Below are 14,445 nucleotides of genomic sequence, written 5' to 3' on the forward strand. Positions count from 1 at the left end.
GAACTGAGCCAAGACCAGATATCTGCTCTGTGTGCGTTCGGGGGGATAATGAGAGAGGGACGGGGGGCTTTCATGTGTGATTTCGAGAGCTGTGGGTCCGTGAATGAGGAGGGAGCGGAAAGTGAGAGCTGCCCACTGCCTGAAGATGATATAAACCTGTGTTCTCCATTATCTCTGAGATAAGGGTCTTCATCCCTCACTTGTACACCCAGCAAGTTGGAGGTGTGTGTGTGTGTGTGTGTGTGTGTGTGTGTGTGTGTGTGTGTGTGGGTGTGTGTGTGTGTGTGTGGTTGTGTGTTGTGTGTGTGGTGTGTGTGTGTGTGTGTGTGTGTGTGTGTGTGTGTTCAAGACTGGTTCAACAGCAGGTGACCTAGTCTAGATGTAATATTCCTCTTGGTCTCTTAGTTCCTCAAAAAGCCTTCTGGAACCTTGAAAAATTGCGTTTACAAGGTTAGGGCAAATTTGTGTTATTTAAAATATATATTATTGCCATCAATGTATAGCCTGATAAAACGGCAAATGACAGCTTAATTATGATAATTAAAATAATCTAACGAACAGGATCTGAGTTGCAGTGTGGGGTGTGGTGTGTGTGTGCCAAATGTATTGATTAAAGTAACAGGCTACTATAAAATCATAGTCCAGAACAGACTCAAGTTAATACGTGAAGGAGCCTATAAGCCTGTGAGTGCATGAGAGGGAGTGGTCCTCGTATTTACGCTCATGTGATTGTGTTTGACCTCGCCGTATCTCTACGACTGTGATTGTTCCGGACAGTTTCAGGTTAGATTAGTTTTCTTCTGTGCAGTTTGCGTTCCAGTGCCCCCAGTGGTGTGTGGGGAGCAGTGACTGCTGCGCGTCCCAGGCCAGTTTATACCATAGGAGACTGTACAGGTTTATACCATTCTTGTATTCTGGGTTTATACCTGTCTATTAGAGCCAGGGTTCAAACCAATTGTTTCATTGATGATCTGTGATAGTTTCACATGGTTCTCTCTAAAATATACCTATTTCCATCTTTTGTTCTAAGTAGAGACATGGATTCGTACTTCCTAAACCGTATTTAAATTTATTTTTCAGTATTGTATTATTCCAACGTACTAATTCATTAGTTATTCTAGTCTTTCAGTGTTCTTGTGTATACGTCAATGCTTCTTTTCATTCAACTCCTTCCCTACACACACACACACACACACACACACACACACACACACACACACACACACACACACACACACACACACACACACACACACATACAAGATCGTTTATTGTCATATACACAATGGAAACATAGTTTGCACTGGGCAATGGAATTCTTAATTTGCAAGTTCCCTTCACACAAAATATGCTTAAAATAAAGTAGATAACTAAACTAGGTGCAACACACACACACCTGATAGACGCTTACATCTTGTTCCAAAGTACAATGAAAGCGTTTCTTTATTGGTGTTATTAGGGGTGTAAGGTTAGGAAAGGCCTGACTCAGTGGCTTGCCTTATACCAATAAGTTATCCCCTTATCTCTCTGTGCAAACAGCTGATCCCTGATTACATTGGAATGCACCCATGCTCCATTGGCTTCAGATGAGGTCAATAAAACCGTGTCCTTCTGCTTAGTGTAGGAAGTCTATTATCAGGTCTGCTCTCGTACTGATATATATACCGGTCTTAACTTTGTCTGATGTCCCTGCGTTGTGTTCCTCATGGACTGCTAAACACAGTTTGTGAATGAGGCTGTTTGCTTAGCGCTGTGTTTCCTCTGGTGTCTGACCGGTCTCCGTCGGGTGGCGGTATGTGGGACGTGTTGTCGTGAGCTGGGCTCCTCCACCCAGTTGTCTCCACCCTGTGGTGGAAGCCTTCCCATGTGTTTGTGTTCCTTGGCCCTGCAGAGTTTTTCAGGAGTGGAACTGTAATCACCAGCACCACAATATTTAGTCTGGGAACTCATGGTTTACCTCCGGTCTGAACGTGATATTCAATCAAGGGTGGTTTTACGGGAACATTTTCAGGATTCATAAGGTCTGGCATGAAGTAATCCATAAACCACAGGTCACGGCGTAGAATTATATTATCGACGTTATGCAACCAAAGAACTTCGACGAGCAAACACACACACTCACAGATTTAACCCTTTCGAGGTCAGAACCTCATCATATCCATCTCCATATTTCATGTCCTTCCCTGCCATGTGGGAGTTACAGCAGTCCAATGTAAACAAGCTGTCCCAAGTGGTTTAACACATAACAGAATCAGGTACATAATAAAGTTAAACTGGAAACAAAATGATATGTCTGCTTGCACATGACACCATTGGGCCGATAAACTTTTATTAAACATATTGGCAACTTTAAATGAAATAAGCATTCTTGCTTCAAAAAGTAATACGATTACAATTTGATAATAAAACTCCACCAACTATCTACGTGTGTGTTGTGTGTGTTTCCAGACAAAGTTGAAAATTACAAATTAAAACTAATCAAGCTGTTTTGGCACACCCACCATCGTCCAGAATGAGGTTTATTTTCTCAGGTACATTGGGGATTTCATCAGAGTTGTCAGACTACAGACTTGTGTTAGGGAGCCTGGTTTCTCCCTAGGCCACTTAAAGCCAAGCTGCTAAGCTTCAAATCATAGTGTGGACCTCCCAAAATACATCAACAGAGAATTATGAGATTCACTGCATTTAGTTCATAAGGAATATAACTGTTAGCAGCTGACACACAAAGTGTTTGACTGATGAAACAGTGTTAGTAAAGGGTGTACACAGACCCAAAAATAGTGTTTACAGGTGCTTTGTTTAATTAAAGCTTTAACTGAATTGTTGACGTTGTTGTGTTGTTACTTTGACAGCCCGTTCTGGGAGTGGGGAAATGCCCATGTTTAGTATACTTTCAAAATTACAGACCATAAGTTCAGTCAGTTCTTGTATAGGATTTGGTCGTTTGACGGTTATTTGTCCAACTTTAAATGATGATCAAGGTGTACAATCCTTTTAAATCCAAAAGTCAAAGACTTTGAAAAATTATCCTTCCAAAAAAACAAATCTACCCATTTGAGACGTTCCACGTGGGCGTGTGTGTCTGTGTGTGTGTGTGTGTGTGCGCGCGTGCGTGCGCGTGTGCGTGGTGGTCTCTGCTGCCATATGGTTCCCAGAATAGCAGATAGGACGGATAACGATGGCTCGGGAGGTGAAGTGGTTCTTAGTGGTGGCTTAGGATCAACAGAGCCACCGCTGATCCTGTTATCTCCATCATCACCGCTGAAGGAGGCCCTGCTGGTTTGGTGTGTAGAGCAAGGCCAGGAGGGCCAGAGCAGACCATCCTGACCGCACAGTGGGTGATCTGAAGGGGTTTACTTGCTGAGCTCTCTGTAACGGGCCCTGGGGTCCAGCCCACAATGGTGCTGATCCACTGTCAGAACCAACCTGATTAGTTCAATGATAGAGTTCACATCAACCACCACAGTCAAGTTAGTTTTTTATACGGCTTTCTTTCCTTTTACATCCAACATACATAATATCCAACATACATGTCTGTTATGTAAGGGCATATTAGCCTCCTCACACTCAATGGAAGAAAGTGTGTCCCTCTAAGGCCCATCTTTCAGACCACATGACGTTCACACCTCCTGTCTGCCTTATCCAGGTCAGGATGCCCCCCACCACACCTTACGCCGGTAAGTTCGGCCCCTGCAGCGCCTACAACAGCAACAACAACCACCCCCCTCCACCCCGCAGCCCCTACCGCCAGAACAACAACCACAACAACATCACCTCCAGCACCCGGCCCTGCAAGGACGGTCTCTATGACAACCAGGCCCCCGCCCGGGCCTGCAAGGACGGTCTCTATGACAACGCCCCCGCCAGGCCCTGCAAGGACAGTCTCTATGACAACGCCCCCGCCAGGCCCTGCAAGGACGGTCTCTATGACAACCAGGCCCCCACCAGGTCCTGCAAGGATGGTCTCTATGACAACGCTCCCCCCAGGCCCTGCAAGGACGGTCTCTATGACAACGCCTACACCGCCACCGAAAACCCCTACGACATCCCCCAGCCCTGCAGCCCCCACCGGACCACCGCCACCACCACCAAACACCACGTCTACAACCCCGCCCCCGCCAGCCCCGTCACGGAGAACCCCTACAGCACGCCGCACCCTGTGCCCGGTGCGCGATACCACCACCACCACAGCAGCAGCAGCACTTCCTGTAGCGGGCGGCTGTACCGCAACGCTAGCAGCAGTAGCAGTAGTGGCGCCGGCGAGCGTGACCGCTATCGGAACGCGTCAAACAGCAGCGCAGGCAGCGACCAGTCCTACAGGAGCAACAGCGGGGGGCCCGCCGACCCCAAGGAGGGCCGCTTCGGCAACGGCATCACCGCCAGCTACGGGGAGATGTGTTACCACGACAACAGCCTGGTGTCGGGTTCCCTTGAGGCTCTGATTCAGCACCTGGTGCCCACGGTCGATTACTACCCCGATGTGAGTACTACGGGCGATACTCCATGTATATGAGTTCTGTACTTCTATGTAACACTATGTGGTGGGTCCTGGGCACAAAGTACACCGAGTTCCCCAGGATAACGACCGGGCATTCCTGAGGGATGTGACCTGGTCACTGACGTTTCACTTGGCAGCTTACTCATGAAATTACTTTTTATTGAAGTTGTATATCATCCAATAAAAACAGCACCTTTTGTAGTCCTTTGGGAAGTGCAAAAGAAAAAAGTACAGGAATCAGTTTGTGGCTAGTTGGCTGAGCCCCTTCCTGAGCCACTTAGCCTGCTCCGTGAGGAAGCTAAACGCCATGCTAACGGCCGGTTCCTTCCTGTTCTTTCAGCGGTCATATGTGTTCACCTTCCTGCTCAGCTCCCGCCTCTTTCTCCACCCCTACGAGCTGATGAGCAGGGTGTGCCACCTGTGTGTGGAGCAGCAGAGGTCTGGGGACCCCCTGCTTGACAAGGTAGGCTCAACTCTCTGACCTGGAGCAACTGGCTCAGTCCCTCCACCACGGCCTCTCCTGGTGGTTCGGCCTTCGTATGGAGGTCTTAGGGTCGGCTGTGAAAATGAATGCTGGGATTTAATTGATAAATATGTTAGTTTTTTGAAGACGTTATGTAAAACTTGAGAGAAATGGAAGTTAGGCACTTAAATTTGAACAAATTTAGGCTTATGAAAGTTACATTTTCTGACTCTTACGATTTGAAGAATTGAAACTAGGCGCTGAAATATGATGTCACACAGACACACAGACACACAGACACACAGACACACAGACACACAGAGACACACAGACACACAGACACACAGACACACAGACACAGCCCCTCCTCACCCCTGCTGTGGGTTCAGATCCGTGTCTGCGAGGTGGCCCCCAAGCTGGTCCAGCTGCTGACGGAGTGGACCGAGACCTTCCCCTACGACTTCAGGGACGAGAGGATGATGCGCTGCCTCAAGGACATGACGCACCACGTTGCTAGGGGCGACGAGGTTAGTAGGAGCTCTGACACATGTGTGTTGTAGTCCTCAATATAAATACACATGTTGTGTGTTGCAGTTCTCAGTATTCATAGATGTGAATTGTATTCCCTAATATTAATACGTATACTGTGTGTATAGCGGCCCCCAGTATTATTCATTCAAGTGTGTGTATGACGGCCCCCAGTATTAACATATTGTTTGTGTCTATGGCGGTCGCCAGTATTAATGCAAAGTGTGCGTATGGCAGTCCCCAGTACTAACATAGTGTGTGTATGGTGGTCCTCTCCCCAGTATTAACATAGTCTGGGTGTATGGCAGTCCCCAGTATTAACAAAGTGTGTGTATGGCGGTCCCCAGTATTAACGCAAAATGTGTGTATGGCGGTTCACAGTACTAACGTAGTGTGTGTATGGTGGTCCCCAGTATTAACATAGTGTGTGTATGGTGGTCCCCAGTATTAACATAGTGTGTGTATGGTGGTCCCCAGTATTAACATAGTGTGTGTATGGTGGTCCCCAGTATTAACATAGTGTGTGTATGGCATCCCCAGTATTCGTGGCGGGCCATGCAGCAGATGACTCAGCGGCTGATCAAGCGCCTGTCGGCCCTGGGTCAGTACGAGGAGGCAGTGGCCGCGCTGAGCGCAGTGGCATTGGAGCGCCCCGCCTCGCTAAAGAACAAGCTGACCTCCGCCCAGCGCGCGGATGCAATGAGCGTGTGTGACGACCCCTTCGTCCTCGCCCAGCAGCTCACCCACATCGAACTGGTGAGCGGACAGAGGTTCATACGTTGTTTGGTTTGGGGCTCTTTTCCCTTTATGGACGGTGCAGCGGATTGAGGAAGAGGGTAAATGACATGTAGCATAGGACCAAAGGGGGAATCAAACCTGCGGTCGATTCAAGGCATGTCACCAAGCTACCGATCCGTCCGACTAAGAAATATATTTTACATCCAAGTCACACTCACTGTTGTGTCTCTGTCGTGTTCAGGAAGTAACTGGCACATAGGAGACATGGGCGTTTTAGTCATTAGGTAGTGAGTTGGTCCTACACTGATGGCCAAGTTTTTGTGGCCCATCATTTAATAATCTGAAAAGCCTGAAACAATCAATCGTAATAAGCAGTGCCTGGTTGTAGTATCAACACCATGAGCTTCATGTCATGAAGTATCTGTTGATTTAGGGTTCACCGGGAATATTCCCTCTGCTTTTCTTTGTGTTGGATCGGCCGTTTCAAAGCGCTCGTTATTTCATTTGGAGATGATTTGAATCGATAAGAATCCATCTGCAGTCCCTCTGTATCCTCAAACTGGGACAGTTGAGCTTGTGGTTCTAAAGTAATCCTGTCTCCCCATCCTCCGTACCCTCCTGGTTCTCCTCGCCCCCCCTCCAGGACAGACTGAGTTTCATCGGCCCAGAGGAGTTCATCCAGACGTTTGCGCTGAAGGACCCTCTGGAGAACCACAAGGTACATACCATTCTACTCACTGAGGTCGTACACTGGTTCATTAAATCACACCTGCCTGAGGCTCTTTTCACAGACAAAGGGAATAGATCACAGAAGTGGGAGAGTGCACTGTACTAGTGTCAGGTATAGGTCTCATTGTAAAGACCATCAAGGCAGAGACCGCACACTCTGAAGTAGTCTAGTTTTCCAATCCTTTAACTTAAGTATGTATCAATGGAGGGACTTTTACCAACAGTTGCACCCCGCCACACACGTATCAGTGGGGCCACCCATCTGTGTGCTAGCACTGAAGCAGCCATTGCATAACTGTTGAATGTGTTGAGTGAGTCATGCTCAAGGGGATGTGTGGGGATGTTTGCGTGTGTGTGTGTGTGTGTGTGTGTGTGTGTAGTGGGGCTGTACACGTTACATCACCTCAAGGGGTCAACTTTATTTATAAAGGGCTTTTAACAGACATGTACGTCACAGAGGTCTTCAGAAGGAACAAACAGCACTGGAAACATTATTTTAGAAGTGTGGTGGTGCTTTTTAATTAGCCAAGAGAAAAGGTGAACAATAATCAATCATCTATGAATATTCCTGATGTATTTACTGAGAAATAGGCTTTTATTTGTATAGTAAGATATTACATGGAGTTTTGTAAAAATAACACAGAACTCTGCGTTCTAATGCATCTACATAGAAACGGCAGATAGTTTATGTGTTGTGGTTCACAATGTTTGTCCCTCCTGTACTGGGGTTCAGTATAGTGAGTATGTATTAACTCTGTGTACTGTGTTGTAATGGGGTTAGGTGAGTATTAACACTGTGTTTAAAGTGTTATAATGGGGTTGAGTATAGTGAGTATGTATTAACTGTTAACTGTTCCTCCTGCTGCAGGGATTCTTCCGGAAGAGGAAGACCAGTAACCTGGAGGCGTACGTCAACTGGTTCAACAGACTGAGCTACCTGGTGGCCACAGAGATCTGTCTGGTGAGACTGGTGTCTGTCTGTCTGTCTCACCCCTCTATCCTTCTGTCTTGGATCTGCATGAAACTGATATATCTCTTTGTGAACCTCACTTTGCTTCCTACCAGGGGCGGCCCCAGCACATTTGGCGCTCTAGGCGAGGGGGGGGGGGGTATGAAGCGATTGTTGACGGGAGACGTGGCCAATAAGTAATTTTTTTTTTTTTCGGGCGCATTTTATATTTTGTGCTCCCCCTCTAGATGGCGCTCTAGGCGGCCGCCTGACCCGCCTGTAGGGAAGGTCGCCCCTGCTTCCTACCATCTCTTCTTACTTTAAGTTTTGTACATAAATAAGCCCAGGCCCCTTTTTGTCTATCGGTTGTCCCTTGCCCTCTCTTCTCACCATTCCCTTAACCTTTTTCTGTTGTATTTATCTCTGTTGACCTCTGACCTCTGTGACCCTCAAGCCGGTGAAGAAGAAGCACAGAGCACGTGCGATCGAGTTCTTCATCGACGTGGCCCAGGAGTGCTTCAACATCGGGAACTTCAACTCCCTCATGGCCATCATCAGTACGTACTGTGATCCATGACATCATCATCACCCATTTCCCTCATGATGTTGTACTGTTGAACTCTCATGACATCGTCATGGAGAGCAGCATAGTGTAGAGGGGTTTTAAATCTCCAATGTTGTCAGTATAACCTGTAGGCCTCCTAGAGCAGCCTGCCCTAGCCTGCCCTAGCCTGCCCTAGCCTGCCCTAGCCTGCCCTAACCTGTTACCTAATGACGTATCTAAATTCGGATAAACGGTTCACAAAAAAAAAAGAGAGACAACTCATTGATGCATGTCGACATTTTACTTTTGTTTAAAAACGATGCATCTATTTATTGATTATTATGTTGTTGTTATTATTATTTACTACCTCTCTAGCTCTCATGCCGATGTTCTCATAAGGCCAGCCAATCATAAACCAGCTGAGCCTCTAGTCACGTTTGTCATCTCCTGTGATTATGTCCATCATGTGACCCAGCAGTAAACAGAGTGGGCAGCAGCTGTGATGGAGACCCAGCCCTCCTAAACGATGGATTCAATTCCACACAGCGCTAACTGAATCAGACGAGGCTGGCGCTTCTGGTGCTTCAGTCGTAGCTCAGCGCTAGGTGTAGCTCAATGCAGTAGTATTACTAGTTGTAGCTCACTGGTAGCTGTAGCTGATTCTCATCAGCAGCCCACCACTCTAGTCTGTTCTTAACTAACGATATACAATATTTTTTCTCTTCTATCTTTCTATCAATCTTTCTTCTAATTTTTTTTATCCTCTCTATCTTTCTCTGTCTCTCTCCTCTGTCTGTCTCTCTCTTCTCTCTGTCTCTCGTCTCTCTCCTCTGTCTGTCTCTCTCTCCTCTGCCTGTCTCTCTCTCCTCTCTCTCTCTCACAGCTGGTATGAACATGAGTCCTGTGTCTCGTCTGAAGAAGACGTGGAGTAAAGTCAACACAGACAAGTTTGACATTCTGGAGGTCGGTGTGTGTGTGTTGGTGTGCAATCTGGCGGTTATCCATAAACCTACATAAACTAATTTGTGTGTGTGTGTGTGTGTGTAGCATCAGATGGATCCCTCCAGCAACTTCAGTAACTACCGGACCGCTCTGCGCGGGGCCACCCAGAGGTCAGAGACCGCCCACAGCAGTCAGGAGAGGGTGAGACACACATGCCCGCACGCACGCACATAAGGAAACTTGCCAGGGTTTAAAGGTTATGGAGTTGAGTATTTTAACATAGAACATTCTTTGTTAAAACGATTTTTGCAGTACTAAATAATTTGTGATAACAAAATGAAATGATCTAACATAATAATAAAATAAGTTTTATTGTTTATTATTCAGCTACATTTCCTTGTGTCGATCTTTCTGCTGGTTGATTATTCTAGAAACAGCGTGAAGGTTAACCAACCCTGTTGTGTTTCCAGATTGTGATCCCGTTCTTCAGTCTTCTCATTAAAGATATCTACTTTCTCAATGAGGGCTGCGCTAGCCGGCTAACCACCGGGCACATCAACTTTGAGGTCAGTCCAGGAGTTAAAGTTAAGACATTTCTATTTCAACAAATTGTGAGGCTGAATGTACAATCAACGGTTTTACAATTCATTACAATGGTTCCATTTTTATCATAGAATGTCTTTTATAATTGCTCCCCCTTGTGGAAAGAAATATGCATTACTTTATTTACACTTTCACCCGTAACTACACACCTCTTTTGTTTATCTAATTATCATGTTCTTCTTAGACAAATGTTTACCAGAATATGGTCACAGGATAGTGATACATGATGGTTACATTTTTGGAATGCATGTAAGTCTAGGTTAAATTATTAATAAACTCCTTTCTAACTCCTGCTAAATTGAATGAATTCAACCGACAAAGATACTGGGTTAAATTCCCTAATGTCCACAGTCTACCTGTAGTCATCCTTGAGATTGATAAGATAACCCCTACCTGCTCCTTAATGCCATGCTTCTCAAACTCACTGTCCCCGGTCCCTCTCGCGTGGGCAAATTCGTACATCTGAAAATAGTACAGATGAGTAAACTGCGTTGTGGTCTGTCTGCGTAGAAACTGTGGGAGCTGGCGAAGCAGGTCAGTGAGTTCCTGGTGTGGCGCCAGGTGGTCTGCCCCTTCCAGCGGGACCGCCGCATCCTCCAGTTCCTCGTCACCTCGCCGGTCTTCAACGAGGACGGTGAGTGTCGACTGCCATGACATCACGACCGCCATGACATCACAACCGCCATGACATCACGACCGCCATGACATCACGACCCCAATGAATTCACAACCGCCATGACATCATGACCGCAATGACATCACGACTGCTAGATTCACCCTCAATGCTGCCTTGTATGTTTGATGTTTCTTTATTATTGATTGTCTATTACCCATTTCTAATGGTTATAGTAATATTAGTTGCGTCATTGAAACATTTAGAGACCATAAAGTTATTCTTACAGCTAATGCTGAAAGAAAGGTTTTGTTTTATTAGTACATCAAGCACTTGATACAAATACGAATTTCATCCAGTGCTACCGAGGTGATATATATGTATACCATTGGTGTGGCTAATGTGAATGCTACATGGTTGCAGAGCTGTATGGGGTCAGAACAGTCGCATTAATAATGAATGCACAGAGAAGGATTCACAAATGTATTTTGTGATTTATTTATAAATTACTCTCTTCTCACAAATACATTTCAATGCACACACAATTGGATATCGGTATGTATAAATGTAAAATAAATCCATAAACAAAAATAAGTTTCACAAACACATTTCTGATCCACACACAAATCTGTCTTGTTTTAAATAAATGTAATATAAATCCATAAATATATTAATTTAAAAAATATTTGCAATTTTCATAAAAAATGTATTTGGATGTTGTTACATTTATATACAAACTTTTAAACTTGAATTAACAAGACGCTTTTAATTTGTGAACTTGTTTGCGTTTGTGTGTGAACTGGACTGTATTTATATTTTTGAGACTCCTGACGTGGATGGATTCACAAATTGATTTTTTTCAACAAGGAACTCTCTGTAGCCAATCAGATGCCTCCCTCGTTTTCAGCCAATCACGTGACTGCAGTTCCGACCTCTGAGTCCAGCCTCCGAGCCTCCCGGTTCCCTCGGTCAAAATGTCTATGGGAAATAACATGGGTTTTTTGAATGATCGTGCATAACAATCTCTAGGTGGCGAAGAAGTAATAGCTGCGTCACGTTTTGAACTACACCCCTTTTCTATCTAGTTTCGACTGGGTTTTGGGATTGTCGGTGCCGTTAAAGTAGTAAACGGCACGAGATGTAAAAATCCAGTCACTGCAGTCATGTGATTGGCTGAAAACGAGGGAGGCATCTGATTGGCTACAGAGAGTTCCTTGTTGAAAAGACTGCATTTGTGAATCCAGCCACGTCAGGAGTCTCAAAAATCCACATATAAATACAGACCAGTTCATTCACCAGCTTAACAGTTTGTATATAAATGTAAAAAAAAAAATCATACATTTATGGATTTATATTACATTTATTTAAAACAAGACACATTTGTGAGTGGATCAGAAATGTGTTTGTGAAACTTATTTTTGTTTATGGATTTATTTTACATTGATCCATACCAATATTTTGTATTATTGGTATTTGTAAGAAGAGAGTAATTTAAATATAAATCACAAAATACATTTGTGAATCCTTCTCTGTGCATTCATTATTAATGAGACTGTTCTGATCCCATAGAGCTGCAGCTAGCTTAGCATGAAGCATAGCTTCATAGATAGTTTAATGTAGTGTTTACTAGTTGTAGGGCTATCATGCTGACCTGGAATCTTCCTCTCTCTGCAGAGCTGCACCTGGCCTCCTATGAGAGCGAGGGGCCAGAAAACCACATGGAGAAGGACAGTCGCAGGTCCCTCAGGTAGAGGCACGCACGCACGCACGCACAGACGCACGCACAATCACACCGTCTCAGTGTTAATAAAGATCTGCTTGTTTTCTGCTGCAGGTCCTCTCTGCTTCATCGGGAGAATCGGTCCTAGAGTAAACGTAGATGTACACATCAAACACCCCTCTGAAGGGGGGAGGGGCCAATGAATCAACCCATCTTACAGTCAGATGAAAAGTGTTCAGTACTGCCATTGGTTAACAGAAATGGGACAGTAGGCCTATGTGTGTAGTTACGTATCATCACAGCTTGATAAAATATAATTTTTTTATATTTCATGTCAGTAAGGTGGCAAAATGTTTATCAGGAACCATTCAATTAGTTTTCCTTTTTAAATTCAAAATCCTTAAATGGTAATACTTATAGTAACCGGTGTTATGATACACACTACTTTACTAAAACTGCCTGCAGTACCTAATGATGTCTTTTTTAAGCTAAAGAAGTGTTACAACTCTAATCGTGAAGTCAAACTTGTGACAACGATGTGCTTTGAACAACCTTTCTGTGAGGTTTAGTAAAGTAGAACCAAAATGGCCACCAGCTGCCTTGTCATGGAGTGCTTGATATTTTTTCTGCCTTATTCGGAGCAGTTTGTTGCGCTCAGGTCGCGTCACTGATTAATAGGACGCAAACGTATTATCACGTTCTGGTAACACTCTTGCGTCACCTGGAGGAAATGGTTTAGTATTCAGGATCTTGACACTATTTGTTAGTCAGGGTATCTTGTTTTGAGTGGGTCTGGCAGACTAGAAGGAAACAATGTCACAAACGTTTTATAAATTGTTGTGGTGTTATTCATGATTTCCTTTATTTCTCTACAACCTGGATAGTTAGGGTTCGGTCGAGTCTTTGCGAATCAGTGGTTATTTGTGATTAGATGTCCTCTGTGGGAAATGAACCCAGTCGGCACCAGAGCACTTCAGTACAGACGTGGTGTGTGTGGTTATTTCAGGTTGTGAGGCCCCTCTCTGAAGGCGCCGTGCAGTATTAACATCGTATGGTGTAACCATGGCTTTGTTTTGTATATTATCTGGTGGTTAGGAGCTTGTTGCTGGTTAGCTTGCTCTGGTTCACCAACTCTAACGTCTGTGCTGCTTTATTACGAAACCTCAAACTTCTCATCATCTCATCTGCGACGGTCGCTGACCTCGCCGGCTCGCCCCCTTCGGAATAAGCCTGTACAAAATGTTTTATTTTGTCATGTTGAAGTGATCTAAGTTTTCTTCTTTCAGACTTTCAAATGTATGTGTTTTTTGTATGTTTTTTGTGTATCGTGGCCCGATCTGGGTTTTCTCACTAAAGCTCTCTGTGAAAATGAAATTCTATATATTTTTTCTTTCAAATAAACGGACTGAAAATGTAGTTGTTGTTTTTGTGCTTCGTTGAGATTCAGGTTCACAAATGTGTTGCATTTCTTGCATTTTCCAAAAGGTCTGAACTCTATCTTTAGATGGAGGACATTGACATGCAGGACTTTCCGTTATTTCCACAGTACAGTGTATTAATAAAAAATAACATTTGAGATAATCTGAATCCTACTTCCTGGAAACCTTTTTTCAAGTAATAAGTATACATATTAAAGGCATTACTAACAACTAAACAACTTTTTGAATACGAACATGTATTTAAAATGAATATGAGGACCGGGAAGAGAGCGGCCAGTTGTTCTTGTTGCTGAGCGACAGTGTCCACACTGAACAAACCCTTCAGACTAGCCTAGCCTCATATCGAACCCTTTGTTTTTTCCTTTAACAGGAATGGGATTCAGTGCATTGCAACATTCGTCTAAATTGCAACCGATTACAAGAGCAATGCAATCAAATGCTTTGGTTCGTCTTTTTACTTACTTAGTTATACTAAGCCTATGGCCTCTACTCCTTTTAATGTTGAAATTATTTTCAATGAAAAGGGAAGATCTCCCAGCTGCTCCTCTGCTGCTCTGGTTAAGCTCACTGAACACGTGCCTTCACTCCCCTCATCCAAATCCTCCTCTCCCTCGTTTCCAGCTCTAATCCTTCTTGTGCCTCATCTGTCCTACTCAGTTTCTCTTTCCTCCTCTCCTTT

At 44.5% G+C, this 14,445-nt stretch overlaps 1 protein-coding gene across 1 annotated transcript; it reads left to right on the top strand.

Moving 5' to 3' along the window:
- The first annotated feature begins 354 nt into the window (after positions 1 to 354).
- LOC130372336 (ras-GEF domain-containing family member 1B-B-like) lies at positions 355 to 14,366 on the top strand. Its single transcript, XM_056578304.1, has 13 exons — positions 355 to 4,480; positions 4,839 to 4,961; positions 5,351 to 5,488; positions 6,030 to 6,245; positions 6,871 to 6,945; positions 7,825 to 7,917; positions 8,360 to 8,462; positions 9,333 to 9,412; positions 9,497 to 9,592; positions 9,862 to 9,957; positions 10,505 to 10,628; positions 12,282 to 12,354; positions 12,442 to 14,366. Exons 1-13 carry the CDS (start codon positions 3,614 to 3,616, stop codon positions 12,473 to 12,475), a joined length of 2,118 nt encoding a protein of 705 aa, XP_056434279.1. The 5' UTR covers positions 355 to 3,613; the 3' UTR covers positions 12,476 to 14,366.
- Positions 14,367 to 14,445: the final 79 nt, after the last annotated feature.

This window comes from Gadus chalcogrammus, chromosome 19 (genome assembly GCF_026213295.1).
Source record: "Gadus chalcogrammus isolate NIFS_2021 chromosome 19, NIFS_Gcha_1.0, whole genome shotgun sequence".
NCBI classification, from domain to species: Eukaryota; Metazoa; Chordata; class Actinopteri; order Gadiformes; family Gadidae; genus Gadus; species Gadus chalcogrammus.

Bases quoted from the DNA above. Each gene is read 5' to 3' on its own strand.
- LOC130372336 (XM_056578304.1), top strand. From the start codon at position 3,614: ATGACGTTCACACCTCCTGTCTGCCTTATCCAGGTCAGGATGCCCCCC. The intron at 4,962-5,350 runs GTAGGCTCAACT...CTGTGGGTTCAG, and splicing joins GGGACCCCCTGCTTGACAAG to ATCCGTGTCTGCGAGGTGGC. The intron at 5,489-6,029 runs GTTAGTAGGAGC...TGGCATCCCCAG, and splicing joins ACGTTGCTAGGGGCGACGAG to TATTCGTGGCGGGCCATGCA.